This window comes from Callospermophilus lateralis, unplaced genomic scaffold (genome assembly GCF_048772815.1).
Source record: "Callospermophilus lateralis isolate mCalLat2 unplaced genomic scaffold, mCalLat2.hap1 Scaffold_323, whole genome shotgun sequence".
Taxonomy (NCBI): Eukaryota; Metazoa; Chordata; class Mammalia; order Rodentia; family Sciuridae; genus Callospermophilus; species Callospermophilus lateralis.
In genome coordinates, this window is record NW_027513809.1 from 1,072,851 (window position 1) to 1,093,864 (window position 21,014).

General features: G+C 33.2%; 1 protein-coding gene across 1 annotated transcript in view; it reads right to left on the reverse strand.

Moving 5' to 3' along the window:
• LOC143386394 (uncharacterized) overlaps positions 1–21,014 on the reverse strand; it is a 145,316-nt gene that overhangs the window by 22,846 nt on the left and 101,456 nt on the right. The window contains 5 exon segments of the mRNA XM_077108275.1: positions 13,417–13,481; positions 15,924–16,061; positions 17,101–17,207; positions 20,288–20,461; positions 20,619–20,734. Coding sequence (XP_076964390.1) covers positions 13,417–13,481; positions 15,924–16,061; positions 17,101–17,207; positions 20,288–20,461; positions 20,619–20,734 — 600 coding nt within the window.

The following is a 21,014-nucleotide window of genomic DNA, read 5'->3' on the forward strand; positions in this document are numbered from 1 at the left end:
TAAAATAAAGATACTGTGTCTACCTAAAACTAATTATATATATATATATATATATATATATATATATATATATATATATATATATATATATATATATGAAAAGTGCTGCAGACATTCTTGGAATGCAGAATGTGGGACCAGAAGATCAAGCTATTCTACTCATTAAACTGTGGCATGAAAGTCATCACCGGTCTGCCTGGAATGTACAGAGAGTTGAAGCTGGAGACATATTTAAACATCTGCACCAACTCAGACTGAGAATTTAGATCCATGTGTTGGGGCTCAGTCCGATATATTAATCTGACAGACACCATCCACAAGACATAAACTGAGCCTAGCAAATCAGGAGAATTTCTGGCATGGACAGTATTTCTCCTGGGGGTAATAGTAGTCAGATAGGCCAAAGAAAGCCTGTCCTCCTCTCTTCCCTTGACATAGCTGTGCCCAAGACCAGTGGCAGTTGCTTCAAAATCTCAATGAGCAGAAGTGATGGACCTTGGTGCTTGAGGGCAGACCTAAGGAGGTAAGAAAGAACAGTACCCTGAAAAAACAGTACTGGTAAAGCCTGGCTTCCCTGTCCCACGAATGTAGCCCTGGGGAGAAAAGTAGAGTATAGTCTTGGGGGTGCATTGATTTATTTATGCTCAGTAACTACCCATGAAATGAAACACATGGGGCAAAGACAGGAACTCACTGCCTCCCCTGAGAACATATTGTAGAACCTAGCATGACCTATACCCTGGGCATGGAGCTGACAGCACGTTTCACACCTCCCCATACCATCCCATGGAGAATGGAAACTGAGAGATGGAAAGACACTTTGGAAGAGACAGCAAGCACATACTTTCAGTAACAATCCTGTTTTTTTTTTTTTTAACTTTTCAGTTTTAGTATGTGTACTGATGGATACATGAAGGACATTCATACACTTGTACATATTTGTTCATGCTTTCTCATTTGTACTATCCTGAAACATAGTTATTTTTCCTTACTCTGTTGTTAAGGGTTAAAGTTTTCAATTAGCCTGTTTTGGATTGAGTTTGTGTTCTGTTTCAAGCCTTTTATTTATTTTTGTTTCTATTTCTTTTCTCTTACAAACAGTCAAATTCCATTATTCTCACTTTACTCTTTATTTCTTTTACTTGTTTTTCCTTCTTACTCATAAACAATACATTGTATATCACTTTGCTTCTGCCCTACTCACATCCTGAAACTGCTAATCCTTTTCTATCACCATTGCTTTTTTCTTCATAATGAACTCTATTTTTGAAATAATATATACTAAGCTCTTAAAGAAAACAGATTCTGCATAGAATACTAAATTATATCAGATTTTAATATGAGATAAAAACTTCCATAATAAACAAAAGTTAAAAAAAAATCACAACTAGAAAGCTGGCATTATAAAACCCAATAAATATTTTATTAAGAAAAAAATAAAATACACAAATAAAAAGCATACAGAAACTAAAACTAACAGAATAGTTAATCAAAGTAGAATCTATTTCAACTTGATAACTAGAAATGAACCAAAATAACAGGAATCATAAATCATCTCTCAATAATAACACAGAATGTTAATGGACTCAACTCATCAACAGACATACACTGGCAAATTGAATTGGAAAAAAAAGAACCCAACAATAGCTTGTCTCCAAGAGAGTCACCTCTTAGAAAAATATATACACAGACTAACTGTGAAAGGATGGGAAAAACATATCATTCACATGGATGTTATAAACAAGGTGTATCTATTTTCACATCTGACATAATGGACTTTGAGAAAAAGTTCATCAGAACAGATAAAAAATTCCATTTTCATACTGTTTAGTAGAGTAATACAACAGAAAGAAATAATAGTGGTAAATATAAATGCTCCAAACTATGAAGCATCTAAGTAATCAAAGAGCTCCTTCTCAATATCAATAATCAAACAGATCACAACACAATAATATTGGGAACTTTAAGATGTGTCTCTCATCACTAGAAAGATCATACCAACAAAAACTAAATATAGAACTAAAATTACAATAAATAATTTAGACTTAACAGAAATGCACAGAATATTTTACTCTTCAATGACTGAATACATTTTCTTCTTAGCTGCACAGGGAACATTTTCCAAAATAGACCATATTTTAGTACATAAAACAACATTTCACAAATATCAAAAATAGCACTAATACCTTCAACTCTGTCAGACCATAATGGAATAAAACTAGAAATCAACAAGATGAAAATTTTTAAAAAAACTAACACTAGGAGACTAAATTCACTATTGAATAATGAACAGATAGATGAAAAAATCAGAGTTTAAATAAAAAAATTAAATGTAAATGAGAATAGTGATACAATATATAAAAACCCTTGGGACACTATGAAGGCAGTTCTAAGAGAAATTTTTATAGCATTGAGCCCATACATTAAAAGAATAAAAAGTTACTGAGTAAAATAATCTAATATTATATCTTAAGGACCTAGAGAAAAACACAAAAATCAGCAAAATAAAGGAAATAATAAAAATCAAGGATGAAATTGATAAAATCAAGATGTAAAAACTGAAAAAGTAATGAATCAAAAATTTTTAAATGAACAAAATTGATAAATATTAACAAAGCTATCAGAGAAAAATGAAAAGTACCAAAACCTCTGGTGAAAATGGAAATATCAGCACAGATACCACTCAAACAGAGCATAAATAGAAGCTATTTTTCAAAATCTATATCTCAATAAGCTAGAAATTCTAAAAGACATCAGTAAATTCCAGGAGACATGAGCTACCCAAATTTAACCAGAAGTATATAGAAAATTTAAAGATATCAATTTCAAATAATGAGAATAAAAAAGTCATCAAGACCCTATCAACAAAGAAAAGCCTAGGACCAGATGGATGCTCAGCCAATTTCTACCAAACCTTTAAAGAAGAACCAATACCAATCCTCCTCAAATTATTTCATGAAATTGAAAAAAGAGGGAATTCTTCAAATTCATTAAATGAAGCCTATCTCACACTGATACTAAGTTCAGACAAAGATTCATGAAAAAAAGAAAAATTCAGACTAATATCCTTTATGAACATAGATGCAAAAATCCTCAATAAAATACTGCCAAATCTTATACAAAAATAGATTTTAAAAAATAGTGCACATGACCAAGTGGGTTTCATCCCAGGAATGCAACACTGATTCAACAAATGGAAATCAATAAATGTAATTCATCACAAAAATAGATACAGAGATGAGAACGGTTGATTATCAAAATAGATGCAGCATCTATTTTTTACATAATACCCCATCCATTCATGCTTTAAACACTAGAAAAAACAGGAATGAAGGAACCATACCTCAACATTGTAAAAGCTATACATGACATACTGAAAGACACCATAATTATAAATGGAGAACAATTACAGAATTTCTTCTAAAAACTGCAATGTGACAGGGATGCCCACTTTCACTACTTCTATTAGTACACCTGCAAGTCTTAGCAAATACAAAATGTAGAGATAATACTCTGCAATCTATTGGATCATAAATGAATAAAACTCCAGAAGACCAAATTCATGACTGAATGATAAGTAGAGAGCTGAACAAATCAGGTCCTTTAATCTCTTGCCAGAGAATTTGGCAAAGGAATGTAATTAAAAGGATATGAATAGGAAAGGAAGGGCTAAAACGAGCACTGTTTGAAGAAAACATGATTCTATATTAAGAAAATTTCCTCAAAAAAATACTCACTAGAAAGCTTCTAGAACACAAATGAATTCATCAAATTGCAGGATACAAAAGTACCTGTTTTCTATACTCCAATAAAAGATGAGCTAAACAAGAAATTAGGAAAATTATCCTATTCAAAATAGCATAAAAAACACTTGGGAAACAATCTAACAAAAAAGGTAAAAAACCTCTACAATGAAAATTACAGAACACTCAAAAAAATAAATTGAGGAAGGTCCTAGGATATGAAAAGACTTCCCATGTTCTTGGCTAGGCAGAATTAATTTTGTCAAAATTTCCATACTACCAAAAGTGCTATAAAATTTCAATGCAACTCCCTTCCAGAGCCCAGAGATGTTCTTCACAGAAACAGGGAAAGCAATAATGAAATTTACTTAGATAAACAAGAGAGGCAGAATACCCAAAACAATACCTAGCAAGAAAAATGAAGCAGGAGGTATCAAACTATCAGACTTCAAATTAAACTACAGAGCTATAAAGACAAAACCAGTATGGTATTGGCAACAAAACAGTTAAGACCACCAATAAAACAGAAGACAGAGACAAACCCACATAAATATAATTACCTGATACTAGACAAAGTCATAAATATCATATACTGGTGCAAAGATAGCCTCTTCTACAAATGGTCCTGAGAAAATTCGAAATCCATATGTAGAAGAATTAAATTGAACACTAATCCTCCCACCATGCACAAAAAATCAACTCAAAGTGGATCAATTACTTAGGTATTAGCCCAGAATCCCTGCACCAGATAGAAGAATATGTAGGCCCAAAACTCCAACATATCAGCTCAGGAACTGACTTATTAATAAAATCTCTAAAACACAAGAAGTTGTTGGTGGGCCTGACCTTGGATCTACATGGAGGAATGCTCATCTTTCTCATTGTGCAGCAGGGATGTCCTAACATACAACACTATGTTTTGGAACAGAGTGTTGTCAGAACACTGGCAAGCACCATTTACCTGCTCCTTTGACAAGAAATTACTCCCCAGTTGGTACAAGGCAGTTGCTAGACTCTTGGTGGCAGGACTCCCATAATATTATGTTTTGTATTTCCTGTGGCCTATCATGACTGCTATATGTAAATTGGAATATAGACACTATGAAAGCTAGTTTTGCTGCATAATAGAGCAGAAACAATTATCTGCAACTGTCTTTGGAGGGATTTCTGTATGCCCTCAAGCTCCCAAGAGTAGATGCTGAAAGGGCAGGTCCCTCAACAAAAAGTAAAATCAATTTTCAATGAATGGTGCTCCATCAAACTAAGAAGCTTCTTCACGGCAAAGAGAAAAACCCAGAACATGAAAAGAGAGCCAACACAATAGGAAAAAATACCTTTGCCACCTGCACCTCAGAAAACACATTAACTTCCAGGATAGATAAAGAACTAATAATAATAACAACAACAACAACAACAAAAACCAGCTTAAAACTAATAATAACACCATCACCAACCACCACCCATTTAATAAATGAGCAAAGAAATTCAACAGGCACTTCACAGAAGAAATACAGATGGTCAACAAATGTATGAAAAAACACATCTACAGAAATTAGAGAAAAGCAGTAAACAGATCAGAGACAGAAAGCTTACAAAGACATTCCAGTGTAGGAGACAGCAAATATGCTCATCTCTTACTTCCAGCTGCTTTTTCTATCTTATGTGTGGTACAACCAAAACTTTACTTCCCCTAGGGACAAAAGTGTTGAAAGATGACAACCTTCAGAGTTTATACACTCTTATCCATACCACATGGTGATAGGGAAATATAGAAAGAAGCACTAGGGAGGTAGCAGCAAGTTGTTATGTAGAAATAGCTGATATGATAAAATATTTAAATAGGCTATGAACTCACTCATGCTTTCAGAATGAGCCAAACATTGTCTCTCCATATTGAAGAAATTCTTTCCCACTTCATTAGAACTATAAAGCAAAACAAAACAATACAACAACAACAAACAAGGCATTTACTCTGAGAGAATCTCCTGGTAGGGCAGAGGAAAGAGCTAAGTGGTAATGTATTGCATAGAATGAAGGAGCTCTGGCTTCAATCCCAACAGTGAAATAAATAATGATGATGATGCTGACAATGATGGTGATGATGATGATGATGATGTGGAGGAGGAGGAGTACAAAAGACTTGTACTGTTAAAATTATATAGACTGAGTTTATATTCACCATTCAAAATAAGAGGAGTATTTCCATTCATGCATTCTATTCACATTCTAGTCTTATTTCACATGGCAAGGTAGATGTAAAAGACCTTTTGATGACATTTTTATAAACTATGACTTTGTTAAAAGGTATTTTTTAGTTGTAGTTGGACACAATTTCTTTATTTTATTTATTTTTATGTGGTGCTAAGGATCAAATCCAGTGTTATCATGTGCTAAGTGAGCACTATACTACTGAGCCACAACCCCAGTCCAAACTATGATTTATTGAGACTTTTAAATTCCATAAAGAAGAGTTTATCTGGTCCCAGGAGACCAGGATGGTCCATTTACTACTGTGTTATACAATATGATGTCAATTTTCTCAATCCTACTCATAAGTGGAAGATGTTTATAGACTCCACACTTCTTCAGTATGCAATCTATATGCCTTCATGTCCTATACTGATGTAAAAAAGTACTAAAAGTGGAAGACAACAGCTTTAAATGTAGCCCACTCACAGAGAATGTGCCTCAATTTCATGATGTTATGGGTTCAATCACTGGCACCACAAAAGCACTGAGATCTATTTTTTTTCAAATATATTTTCCCTTTCCTATTTAATTGTTACCTGAATGATTCATGGACATTTATACATATTCATAATTCTTTTTCTCATTTGTAGTTTTTTTGGTACTGGGGATTGAACTTGGGGATATTCAACAACTGAGCCACATCCCATCCCTGCTTTGTATTTTATTGAGAGAAAGGGTCTCACTGTGTTGCTTAGCACATAGCCGTTGCTGAGGCTGGCTTTGAACTCACAATTCTCCTGTCTCAACCTCCAAAGCTGCTGGGATTATAGGTTTGTACCACTGAACCCAGAGATTTCTAGCATTATTGAAGCAACTTATTTTTTATAGGTCAATATTTTGACCTACCAATAAAGAAAAGTCCACAACTAGATAAATTCTCTGGCAATTCCTACCAAACCCTTAAAGAAGAACTAACACCAATACTCCTCAAATTATTCCATGAAATAGAAAAGGATGAAACACTTCCAAACTCAGTCTATGAAGGAAGAATAACCCTGATACCAAAACAAGACAGAGATACATCAAAGAAATAAAACTTTGGACAAATATCCCCGATGAACATACATGCATCAACTCTTAATGAAATACTTAAAAAAACTACATATAAAAACATTTTAAAAACATAGTGCACCATGATCAAGTGGGGTTCATCTCAGAGACAAAAGGTTGGTTCAACCTATGGAAATCAAAACAGAATTCATTAATAGACTTAAAAAACATAATTATCTCAATAGTTGAAGAAAGAGCATTTGACAGAATACAGCATTCATTCATGTTCAAAATGGTAAAAAAAAAAAAACTAGGGATAATACAAATGTCACTGAACATTTTAAAAGCTCTATACCAAAAAACCCAAGACTAACATGATTCCAAATCGAAAAAATGAAATGTTTTTTCTAAAAACTAGAAAAAGACAAGGGTGCCCTCTTTCCCCACTTCTAGTCAACATATGAATATTGAAATTCTAACCAGGGCAGTTTGGAAAAAGAGATTAAAGGGATATGAATATGAAAAGAAGAGCTCAAAATATCCCTATTTGCTGACAACAATATTTTATATGTAGAAGACACAAAATTACAAAACAAAATTTTTAAAACTCATAAGCACACTCAACATAGTACCAGGATATAGAATTAACACTCATAAATCAATTATGATCCTGTAACCAAATTATGCATCAGCTGATGAATCACAATGGATTCAAAAAAAATTAAAAAATAAAATAATCAGGAAACAATCTAACAAGTGAAAGACCTCTATTATGCAAATTACCAAACACTAAAGAAAGACATTGAGGAAGACCGTAGAAGATGGAATATTTCAAATGTTCATGGATTGGCAGAATTAATGTTACCAAAATTGACATACTACAAAAATGCTATAATTTTAATGCAACTCCTATTAAAATGTCAATGATATTTCACAAAGACATAGAAAAAGCAGTCATAAAATTCACTTGGAAAAACAAGAGGCACAGAATATTCAAAACAATCCTTAGTGAAAAAAAAAGTGAAGGAGACAGCAGACATCACAAGATCCGATCTCAAATTATACTATAGTGCTACAAAAATGGCATGTGGCAGAATGTGGCAGAATCAAATTGAACCCCTATCCCTATCCCTGCACAAAACTCAAACCTACAAAATGAGAGAAAATCTTTACCACCTGCACCTCAGAACATTAGTCTTCTGGATATATAAAGAATTCAAAACAAACCAGCACAGGAGGTTGAGGATCAAAAGTTCAAATCCAGCTTCAACAATCGTGAGGCACTGAGCAACTCTATGTCTAAATAAAATGCAAAACAGAGCTGGGTATGAGGCTCAGTGTTAGAGAACTAGCCTTGCAGGTGTAAGACCATAGGTTTAACCTTCAGCAATACGTAAAAATAAATAAATAAATAATAAACAAGTAAATAAGTAAACTGTGTCCATCTACAACAAAAATAATAAAATAAAATAAAATAAAAATAAAACACAGGGCTGGGGATGTGGCTCAATGGTTGAATGCCCCTGAGTTGAATCCCCACTACTTGCCCCCATGAAAAAAAAATCATAAAACTTAACACACACACACACACACACACACAACCCAATATAATTAATATTCTCTTCTAGTGGTAATAAGATGTCAATAAATGTGCAAATGATCTGAAACCGGTAGTTCACAGAACAAGAAATACAATTGGTGAGCAAATATATTTTTTAAATTCTCAATATCCAACCAGCAGTGTATGAGGGTACCCTTTTCCCGCATCCTCACCAGCACTTCTTGTTGTTTGTCTTCATCATGGCTGCCATTCTTACTGGAGTGTGATAGTATCTTAGGGTAGTTTTAATTTGCATTTCTCTGATTGCTAGAGATGGTGAGCATTTTTTCATATATTTGTTGATTGATTGTATATCCTCTTCTGAGAAGTGTCTGTTCAGGTCCTAGGCCCATTTGTTGATTGGATTATTTGTGTGTGTGTGTGTGTGTGTATGTGTGTGTGTGTGTGTATGTGTGTGTGTGTGTGTGTGTGTGTGTGTGTGTGTGTTTAGCTTTTTGAGTTTTTTGTATACCCTAGAGATTAGAGCTCTATCTGATGTGTGAGGGGTAAAAATTTGTTCCCAGGATGTAGGCTCCCTATTCACCTCACATATTATTTCTCTTGCTGAGAAAAAAAAAAAAACTTTTTAATTTGAATTCATCTCATTTGTTAATTCTTGGTTTTAACTCTTGTGCTATAGGCATCTTATTAAGGAAGTTGGGGCCTAGCCCCATGAGGAAGATTAGAGCCTACATTTTCTTCCATTAAATGCAGAATCCCTGGTTTAATTCCTAGACCCTTTATCCATTTTGAGTTAACTTTTGTGCATGGTGAGAGATAGGGATTCAATTTCATTTTGTTGCATATGGATTTCCAGTTTTACCAACACCATTTGTTGAGGATGCTCTCTTTTCTCCAGTGCATGCTTTTAGCACCTTTGTCTAATATAAGGTAGTTGTAGTTTTGTGGGTTAGTCTCTGTGTCCTCTATCCTGTACCATTGGTCCACCAGCCTGTTTTGGTGCCAGTACCATGCTTTTTTTGTTACTATTGCTCAGTATTATAGTTTAAGATCTGGTATAGTGATACCATCTGTTTCACTCTTTCTGCTTAGAATTGCTTTTGCTATTCTTGGTCTCTTATATTTCCAGATGAATTTCATAATTTCTTTTTCTATTTCTGTGAGGAATATCATTGGGATTTTGATCAGAATTGCACTGCTGGTGGGATTAGAAATTGGTGCAGCCAATTTGGAAAGTAGTATAGAGATTCCTTGGAAAACTGGGAATGTAATCACCATTTGACCCAGGTATTCCTCTTCTAGGACTATACTTAAAAGACCTAAAAACAGCATACTACAGGGAGTCAGCCACATCAATGTTTATAGTAGCACAATTCACAATAACTAGACTGTAGAGCCAACCTAGATGCTCTTCAATGGATGAATGGATAAAAATATGTAGCATATATACATAATGGAATATTACTCAGCACTAAAAAATAATAAGATCATGGCATTTGCAGGGAAAAGAATGGCATTAGAGCAGATTATGCTAAGTGAATTTAGCCAGTCCCCAAAAAACAAATGCCAAATGTCTTCTCTGATATAAGGGGGGTGACTCAAAATGGGGAAGAGAGGAAGAGCATGGGAAGAAGATTACCTATACAGAGGGAAGAGGGGTAGGAGGGAAAAGGAGGGAGAAAGGGAATTGCAGGGATGGTGGAATGAGAGCCTCTCATTGTTATACAAAATACATGTATGAAGATGTGAGAAAAAAAAAAGAATAGTGCTACCTTAGATTAAGAAGAGAGAAGTGATGGGAGGGGAGAGGAGACGTTGGAAAGATAGGAAGGATAGTAGAATAAAATAGACATTATTATTATTGGTGTATATATGTGAATGCATGATCAATGTGAATCTACAATCTGTATACTCACAAAAATGAGATATTGTATCTCATGTGGTTCAAATGTATGATATGTCAAGGTCATTGTACTGTCATATGTAACTAACTAAAAAAAATAAAAATTAAAAAGGAATTGCAGTGCAAAAAAAGTACATGTAAAATGGCATAAATTGACATAAACATACTTTATAGTCAGAGATAAAATTGTGCTTTATATGTGTAATAAGGATTGTAGTACATTCCACTATTGTCATGCACTTAAAAAATTATAAAATCAATTAAAAATAGAAAAAAATCACAAAAATGCTCAATTTCTCTAGAAATTAGAAAATGCAAATTAAAACCTCATTGATATTCCATACTTGGTCCAGTCAAAATAGCAATTATCAAGAATACAAGTAACAATAAATGCTGGAGAGAATGTGAGAAAAAAAGTTACACTCATACTTTGCTAATGAGACTGCAAATTGGTGCAAGTACTCTGGAAAACAGTATGGAGATTCCTCTGAAAATTTGGAATGGAAACACCATTCAACTAGTTATTACCCCAGTTGAATCTTGATTTTATTTGTTGCAATTCAGAAGTCTTGTTGAGGAAATCAGTTCCTATGTTGACATGATGGAGTTGGATATATATATATATATACACACACACATACATACATACATACATACATACCTGTATATATTCAAATGACTTCAAATCAATATACTACAGCCACATCAATGTCTACAGCAGCCCAATTCACAATAGTTAAGCTAAGGAAACAACCTAGGTGAGCTTCAACAGATGAAAGGTTAAAGAAAATGTGCTACATATACACAATGGAGTATTTCTTATCCATAAAGAAGAATGAAATTTATGGCATTTGCTGGTAAATGGATGGAACTTGAGAATATTATACTTAGTGAAATAAGCCAATACCAAAAAAAAAAAAAAACCAAAGGCCAAAAGTTCTCTCTGATCCTAAATATAATCAGATGTAGCCCATGTATGTAAAAAATACACTGTACTGTCATACATATCTGAAAAAATAAAATAAAACCTGGTGCTGAAATAAAATTAAAAATAAGAACAGAGATAAAAAGCTTTAACCTAACACACACATTTAGTAATGGAAAGAGATGACTAAAATTCAGTGGTCTGGACACACTAAAGCAAGACAAGAAATAAAAGAAGAAACTCTTACAGAATTATGCGAGTTTGAGATCTTCATTTATGCAGTTTCTCAGCCTAGGTATCTCCCATATATTTGCAGGCACTATATTATTGACAAGTATGGAGGAACCACCACAGAAAATGCATTTCAGATACTCTACTGCCTATATCACTATTTCACTAACATGACTTCACTCTCACAACACTGACAAAGAAAGTTGTTACTTAATAGTACAAGCTATCACCACTCAGGAGTCACAGAGAAGACACAGGAAAGTACAATAGAGACACCATTTGGAAAATAATTCAACATCACACATTTAACCAATAACATAAGACACATCATCCAGGGAAAACAGTTTCCTAAGCAGACACTCAAATAAATGTGGAAAAGATATATATCCCTGAAGACGCACAAATTTCAATATAGAAATATAAGAAAGATAAAAAGTAAGGCAGCATGACTGTTTCATAGTTAATAACCCTAGAAACTATTTCCAAACATAATGCAATATACAAAAATGCCAGAATAAAATTGAAAAAAAAGCTAAAATATTGAATTAATTCAAAGATGAAGCAAAGAAAAACTGAGTAGATTAAGGAAAACAATGCAGGGCATGAAAGAACGATTCAATACAGATTCTGAAAAAGAATCAATTAGAAATCTTGGAAATAAAGAGCTCAATATTTCAAAGAAATATAACCAGATAAAGTTAGACCCATAGACTAGATCAAGTGAAAGAAAAAAATACCAGAGCTTGAAGTTGATGATGAAATATCACATTCAGACAATATCAACAAAAATTAAAATAATATTAAACAAATTACAAAACCATTAGACACAATTCATAGACTATTTTATGAATCACTGGTACACATAATAGAGAAGAGGTACAGGCTACAGGCAATGAAAGCTTTCTCAGTGAATAAAAGAAACTATTTCTTATATCTTGTGAAAGTTATGGACAGCCAGGTGTAAGATTTTAGAATACCAAATGGACATGGCCTGAAAAGAACTTCTCCAAATCATAGTCTATAAAATTACCAAAGGTACACTGAAATCTATAATAAGGGCCAAAGCAATTATAAACACATCAGAAAAATATTAGATTTCTGAGTAGAAATTTTAAGGCCCAGGAAATGGTATATTTCAAACCCCAAATAAAAATGTTAAAAAGAGAAACAAAGACAATAATTGTAAAATGAATGGAAAGGGTTGTCATCATGTTAAGGTGAAAAAATCAGGAACAAACCCCAATTATCACATTCTCTCCTTAACATGTAGAATCTGGGAAGAAAATAAGAATGACTAGAAAATGATGGAGGGAAACATTAAGGAAGAGGGTAGGTAACTGGGGATGAAAAAGGGAGTAGAGGGGAAAATGGAAGTACGGAGAGTGGTCAGGATTCAAGTATTGTATATGTGTGTATAGAAATATTACTGTGAAATTCATAATGTAGGAACTCAATAGGAGCTGATATTAACAGTTGACAAGAACACCTGGTTTTATAACAAGTCCAATCTGCTATCATGTGACCATATACAAAACAGAATGTATAATTTAAAAATATTCTTACTTCTGCAAAGACATAAAATTTCAGGGTCAAAATTAATGTAAAATTTCTTCAGACAATATCATTTAGATGATAAATTTCATATCGTTAATTATTAAGATATCCTGGATTCTGTATGAGCAAGAAAGATATAAAAAATATGAATGGAATTTGATCATTATTTTTTTCCACTCTTCTTTTGTTGATCAAACTTTCTTACTCTTATTTACACAGGGCATGAACACCAAGAGTAACTCATTTTTTTAAGTCTTACCTGGATTGAAATTTACTGATGTTCTAGATTGTGCTTTCATGTATTGAAGAATTAAATTCCTGTTTCTATATTTGAAAGAAGTAATAAAATTGATATTTTAATACTCATATGAAAACACTAACCAAATATAATTCAATACTTAATAATATTTTAGATCTAGTATCATAACTTTTTCATATGCTCTCCTAATCTGTATGCCCTATAAACATTTTGTTAACTTGAAAATTATTTATACAATGTTTGTTCTTTTCTGTTTTTTGAGATGGTATTTCATGATGATGATCAGACTGATCTTAAATACCCAGGCTCAAGCAATTGTCCTGCCTCAGGCTCTTAAGTAGCTGGAGTAAATGCATGTGTCACTGCACACATAATTAAAGAAAAAAAAAGATGAAACGATCATGAATTGAGAACAAGACAGGTAAATATATTAACTAGTGTAGCTTGAACTCAGAAAATGTCCTGTCTCTGTAAAATAGTTTTTTTGTTCTTGCACAACTTCTTTCTCTTAGGCTTAAGGCCTTCTAAAAAATAAGGGTTGTATAACTTTAGTTCACCAGGTTGTTATGGAGATTTACTAAGATAATATTGAAACATGTTAAACAAAATAGTAAAATAATGGCATACTTAACTACTTACAATCTCAACTAGAACTAATGTGTATTTTTCATAGGTTCTAATATTCAAAAGTTAAAATTATTTTAAAAAATGCTTGAGTCCTAATTTTCATGATCAATTGGGCTCTTCTTTGTGCTTTATAACTCAGAGAAAATCAACAATTAATTTATAACTCTACTTATAAATATCTCCTTAAATTAGAGAATATAATCATCCCCTTCTGTGAGACTAATCAATAATAACAAAGGCAAGAAATTAACAAATGCCAAAAACTTGGACTACTACTATTTCTTCTCTACCCAGTTGAACAGAATCAGCAGACAAGTGTAGCTACATTTCCATGTTGATCTCCAACTGACTTGGAACAAAAAATTTTCTTCAACACAATGGATACTGAGGAGTCATGATGGGGCTTAGCTATCCTAGATTCAATGAAACTGCTTAATCTACTCCTTTTGAGGCAGACCTTAATAAATGCTGAAAACTTTAGACAGCGATTCCAACAGATTGGAAATTGTCCATTATTTGGGAAAATTACTAGAAGTGCCAATCTAAAGTTGGCACTCACCATGGAAAACAGTGAGGTGGAACCCCGTGCAGTCAAAGGAAATCTATTTCAAGGGATGGAAGGATTTGGGGCACAGATCTGTTAGCCAAGATGACAGAAAACTCTGATCTCTTCCAGAGATTACTTGAAGCTTTACTTGAAGCTTTCTAATAGATTTGAATGATTTTAATTTTATGACAGAAAAGACAAAGTCCTAAAAGAATAATGCACCACACAAAGGGTAAGGCTAATATGGTGATTCCACATAAGGTTCCTAAAGGGGGGACAGGGTCAGAGTGCTTAGTATTTGTTGGCCAAAGCTAGAGGCCAAGCTGTCAAAGCAGAGTGCTTCTGCTTGGAAACAACTGTTGAATAAAAAAGCATGAGTGCATGAGAACCAAAAAGATTGTTGTAACTATTGAGTCTAAGTGTAGGGTTACCATGAAGACAGGGATTGGATCAGTCAGGGTATTTTGAAATAAAAGCTATTCACTACCAGACTGCAGGGCCAGGTCTGGCAGAAACACCACAGCAACAGAACTGACAGAGACAAAGGAACAATTTAAAAATCTATTTATTTTCCTCCATCTGACTACAGAATTATCTTCCTTATACTTCAAGGATATCATTAGGTCCTTGATAAATTAAAGGGGGATGGTAGAATAGCTAACTTCAGCTAAACAGGGAATTTCAAGACCCAAATAGCAAATTATAAAATCATAGGTGTGATACTATCTGTACCTATGAGGAGGGGTTATGCTTGAAATGAATTGGAAAATGCTGGAAACCCTAAGAATAAAGGTTTACAAAGTCCTAAGATATTAGCTAGTGGTATATCTCAGTGGTAGGAAAATTTCCCAGCATGCATGAGAAGAAAAAGAAAGGAGAAGGGGAAGAGAGAGAACAAACCTTGAAGGTGACTCATGCACACATCACTACTAATTTTTTTAAATAACTAATCCATTTTAATTATGTATATATGACAGTAGAGTGCAATTTGATTCATTTGACACAACTGCAACAACTTTCATTTCTGATTTCACATGGTATACCATTGCACCATATATGCAGTCATACCTGTACCAAGGTAATAATGTCTATCTCACTCCACCATCTTTCTTGCCTCCATTACCCCTCCCCTTCCTTTTCTTTGCCCAATCAAAGTATCATCACTGTTTCTTGGCTAGACTTCGAAGGGTTTCTGACTAATGAACTGTCCTAACTCACTAAGGTTCCATACATAGTTATGCTATAAAATCTCACCTTATATATAAGATGCAACAGGTGTAACTATTGTGGATATACATCTAATGTTGATTAGTATTGTAATATAAATAATTACGCAGTATTTCCACTAGCAATGGCATAAGACAAGGCAATCTCTCCGCAATTATCTGAAGCAGACACATTAACACCACAATGAAGAAGCAGCTCAGCTATTTTTGTTGATTTATGTTCCACAGCCAACATGAGGGCTGTTCTGAAATAAGAGAGATAACTTCAAATTTAGGTATTTTAATAAGTTTAGTTAAAAAGCCATTGTAATACATTTTACCAATTTGACATCTATCTTTACATACACTAACAGACACATACATCTTGGAAGATCAAATCTTTATCTTTCTAAATCATTTGTAAGTCTAAAAGGAAAACAAACACATAAAAAATAAATCACATGTCCCAAAAGGGGAGAGTTACAAACTTAAAATCCTTCAATGAACATTAATTATGATGAGGTTATTCATCTGGAGTTGGCAAAGATTTCAATAAATAAAGCTCCATTTCTTTCTTAGGGTGATGTAATATATTGTAACTCACAGTCAGCCAAAGGTCAAGGAGTAAAAAAGGTATTTGCAGGTATAACATAATAACAGTAGCATGGGTGATAATAATAATAATTGTTGCTTCAGTCATTCACTCTGAGAAGCATTTGCCAGGCATTGAAATCAATGCTACATGTATAATCTTGCAAACAGATTTCAAGCATATGTTACACTCTTTTTCATTATAAATGTTCAAAATTTGATAAGACTAATTAGACGCCATTTAGGAAAAATCTGAAATCAATATTCTACAAATTAAGTAATTTAAATCAAATAGTCATATAAAGGAAAAAAATAATTTTCAATATTTATTTATACTCAACACAGCATTTCCAAAAGAAAACTATACCAGGAGAAGATAAAATATTTCAGAAAATTTAAAAAGTTCAATACTGAATAAAAGCACAAACTAAAAGTCTATATTTTACAAAACATGAAAACTCTAGCTAACATAATGTGATCAACAGAATCAAATAGTAATCATCAGCCAATAATTATAAGGGCATATGAATCATACTACATACTCTTATTTATGTTGCTCAGTTTGAATAATTGCTTTTCTCCTTAATTTTAGTTTATGTTCAAAAATTTCACTCTATTCCAATAATTATGTCATTCCCATTAATTTAATATTTTTAACTTGAGTGATTTTACTACAATATTAACATTTTTCCAAAAAAATATAAAGTACTATACCTTCCATTATCATCAACTGCATGAATGTTTGCTTTATTCTTAATAAAAAATTCTACCATCATCTGTCTGTTTTTCTTTATGGCGAGTAAAAGTGGTGTTTGGCCACTCTGAAAAACAACAAATATAGTTGATTCACAAAATTACTACTTTTCAACTGAAGTTAACCTTACAAAATACTGTATGAACATAAGCATATAATAATAATGTAAATTACGAGTAGCCACTCTCTTCTCTTCCCATTCTGCTTCCATACATGCTGCTCTTTCATTTTGAGATGCCTCTCCTCTGCCTAGAGTGGCCACATGAACTCCAGCATTTCTAAAACTGCTTCATACATTTACTGTTTCCATGGATCTTTGCCGCTGGCAAGCATTCATTATGGCATCTTGGAGTTATGTAACATGCACCCTCCTCAACCAAGAGCATCTTGAGGACATGAACTGTATTTTATATCCCAATATCCCCATTCTCTAATACATATTAGTAAAGGATATAAGAATTATATTTCATTAACAAGCCAAATTCTCAATTCACTAGTAGGGTGTATCAATCATATTCTGAAGAACATCTCCTTTTCCAGAAATACCAAACTGCATAGAAAAGATTCCTTCTTTTGCTGTTAGAGAAAATTTACACAACTGTGCATGGTATGTCCAGTAGTACAGAAATAGCCTTACCATTGCTTAACACCTACTTGACATCGATTTTTCATTGTAGATATAAACATGTGGACAATTGAAATTACAGGAATATATTTCTGAGAGCTTTCCAGCAACATGGAAGTTTTCTCCATGTTATACAAGTCCACTTGATTCTTTTTTATTTATGAAATCAGAATCCCAGATTCCAATGTAAGGAATTTCTGCTTAAAATTGATAGTCTGAGTAAGCTATGTTGCTTTTTCATAATTGTTCCTGTGTCTTCTCTTATTATAAGATGAAAGATATTTATCTTACATGCCAGAAAGTTCAATACAAAAGTATATTATTTTTGTGCAACTGGAGAAAATTTTGCCAACTAATCCACTGAGATGGGATTAACAAAGAGAAATAACCAACTCAAAAAAAAAAAAAAAAACTAACACAGAGCTGGGATTATGGCTCAGTGGTATAGCACTCACATAGCACATGTTAGGCCCTGGGTTTAATTCTCAGCAGCACATAAAATAAATAAAATCAATGTATTGTGTCCAATAATAATTAAAATATAAATATTTTTAAAAACTCCAAACAAACAAACAAACAAAACCACCCAGTCAATAACTGAGCAAAAGAACTAAACAGAAATTTCTCAAAAGAAACACAAATGTCCAAACTATATATGAAAAAGTCTTCTACATCTCTAGCAATTATGTTAATGCAAATAAAAACTACACTAAGACTTTATCTTACTCCAACCACAATGGTAATTATCAAGAACACGAACAGTAATATATACTGGTAAGAATGTGGGGCTGGGGATGTTGCTCAAGCGGTAGCACGCTCGCCAGGCATGCATGTGACCTGGGTTCCTGTTGGTGGGACTACATACTAGTACAACCACCCTGGAAAACAGTTTGGAGATTCCCCAAAATCTAAGAAGGGAACCACAACATGAAACAGCTATCCCATGCCTCAGTATTTTCCCAAAATTAGTAAAACAAAATTTTACGTGTAACTGTATATTAATTCAGTCACATGTGTGTTTACAGTAACACAATTCACAACAGGTAAATTATGAAATTAACCCAAGTGCCTGTGAATGGATGAAAGGATTAAGAAATTGTGGTGCACATACAACGGAGTATTACTCAGCAATAAAAATACATTATGTCATTTGTGGGTAAATGAGTTGGTATCCAAGAATATCATGCTAAGTGAAATAAGTCAAATAAGAAACTCAAAGGTCAAATGTTTCATATGTGGAAGCTGGAGTTAATTAAAGAAAAAGAAATAAAGAACAGAATATCAAAAGATGTAAAGAAGATCATTAGTGTAGAAAAAGAAGATTGAGAGGCACAGAGAGAATGAAAAAGGGAAGGCAATGAAGAATAAAATCTTTAAAATTCATATTATATGCATACATAAATATACCACAGGGAATTGCACCCTTATGTATATGTAAAAAGAATCAACCAAATATAAATAAATAGGTGAAAGGAGATCCAGGAGAATAGGAGGGGGAGAACGGAGGAGGAGGGGTAGACAGATGGAAAGAGGGAATCAAGGACTCAACTAGAATTCCATGCATTAAGATTTTGGGGGAATGAATTCAACTACTATGTAAAACTATAAACAATTAATAAAAATAACATTGAAAATGTATTCTCACTTGTAATGACAATCCTGGTAACATAATGCTTGCTTATTTTCCAAAATTCTTTTTACTCTCATCCACTTTAATTGCTACTTAAAGTTACTTATAATTTTAGGCAAAATTTAATTCAGAAATTTTGTGTATCATCAAGATTTATGTTGATCTACACAGATTACTTGTAGCATCATGAAAGATACTAAAATTTGCATGTTTAAGGAACAAAGCTGAAGACTGATACATAGTACAGCTGGTGAAATCCATGAGTTATCTACTTCTAGCAATAATTTATCTATTCTAGCAATGAGTGACCTAATCAGCCTTTCAAAAATTCCAGTGGGAACATGATTTTTATAGTATATATATATATATAAAACTATTTAACTGCCAATCTCTAATTTCAAAAATTTAATCCCATTTGAAAGAGATTCATAATATATTATGCAGTCCATATTCTTATATATCAGTAGAAACCACCGTGAAATCTTTATCACACTATATTAAAAAAGAGGAGTTGTAACCTCATTTATAGAGGTAAAGTAGGTGATTGGAGTAAGTGCTGCAGTTGCCAGTAGCAAACTGAAGAACATGTGTGCCCAGCATGTGGGAGCAAACCATGCACACCACACCACACAGTACTATGGCTCAAGGGGACCACATCAGGTTCTTTCACAGAAGCTTGAAGTTCAGAATTCTGCATCAACTGATGGAGACAAACTAAATACACACATGAGCTACAAAATAAGGAGGAAGAATACGAGGAGAACTTCTAACATTTGCTAGTATTGTAATGAAAAGAAAATTTGCCTATAATCAGTATTTTTTAACATGCATTACTGTTAATTTTAAGAAACATTTTAAATATTTTGAAAATAATGGTGATTGATGTATATACCGTGTTTTTGGCTTCAATATCTGCATTGGATGAAAGCAGTTTTTTTGCTATTAATGTGTTCCTATAAAAGATAACATAGTGAAGCGGAGTTTCACCCTTGTTGTTGTGAACATTTGGATTGGCACCATGTTCTAGAAGAATGATTGCACATTCCTCTTCCTCGTATTGTAGGGCCTGTTGGTTTTAACCAAGAAATAGATGGTAAATTTTGGAAATCCAAGAAAAATATTTCACGTTTTTACTCATTAGTTATAGCTAAATGGCATTAACCAATTTTTCTTGTAAGCATTTCATCAAATTCATTTCCTGCAAAACCACTGGCTATATCTACCTTCATCAATGGTGTGTTGCCATCACTGTCACACAAGTCGATACTGCAATTCCTCTTCACTAGAAGAGCCACCACTGCTGGATTGCCATAGGCACAGGGCATAATGTAGAGGGGTTCTGTGCAAGTAAGAAGCTTTATTAGAAATTCATAAGGTACCTTTTGAAATATACTACTATTTATGAAATTATAAACATTAAAAGCTCATAATTCCTCTATTTTCTTATGAAGAAGGTACACTATTTAGTAGCTGTCATTATTTATTTTATTAATGAATGATCAGCCTACACCACTGACATTTTCTTCTTATTTCTTGTTTCTGATACTGCTGGGGATTGCACCCTGGGTTACTGAACTACCGAGTCATATCCTAAGCACATTTTTATTATATAAACAATT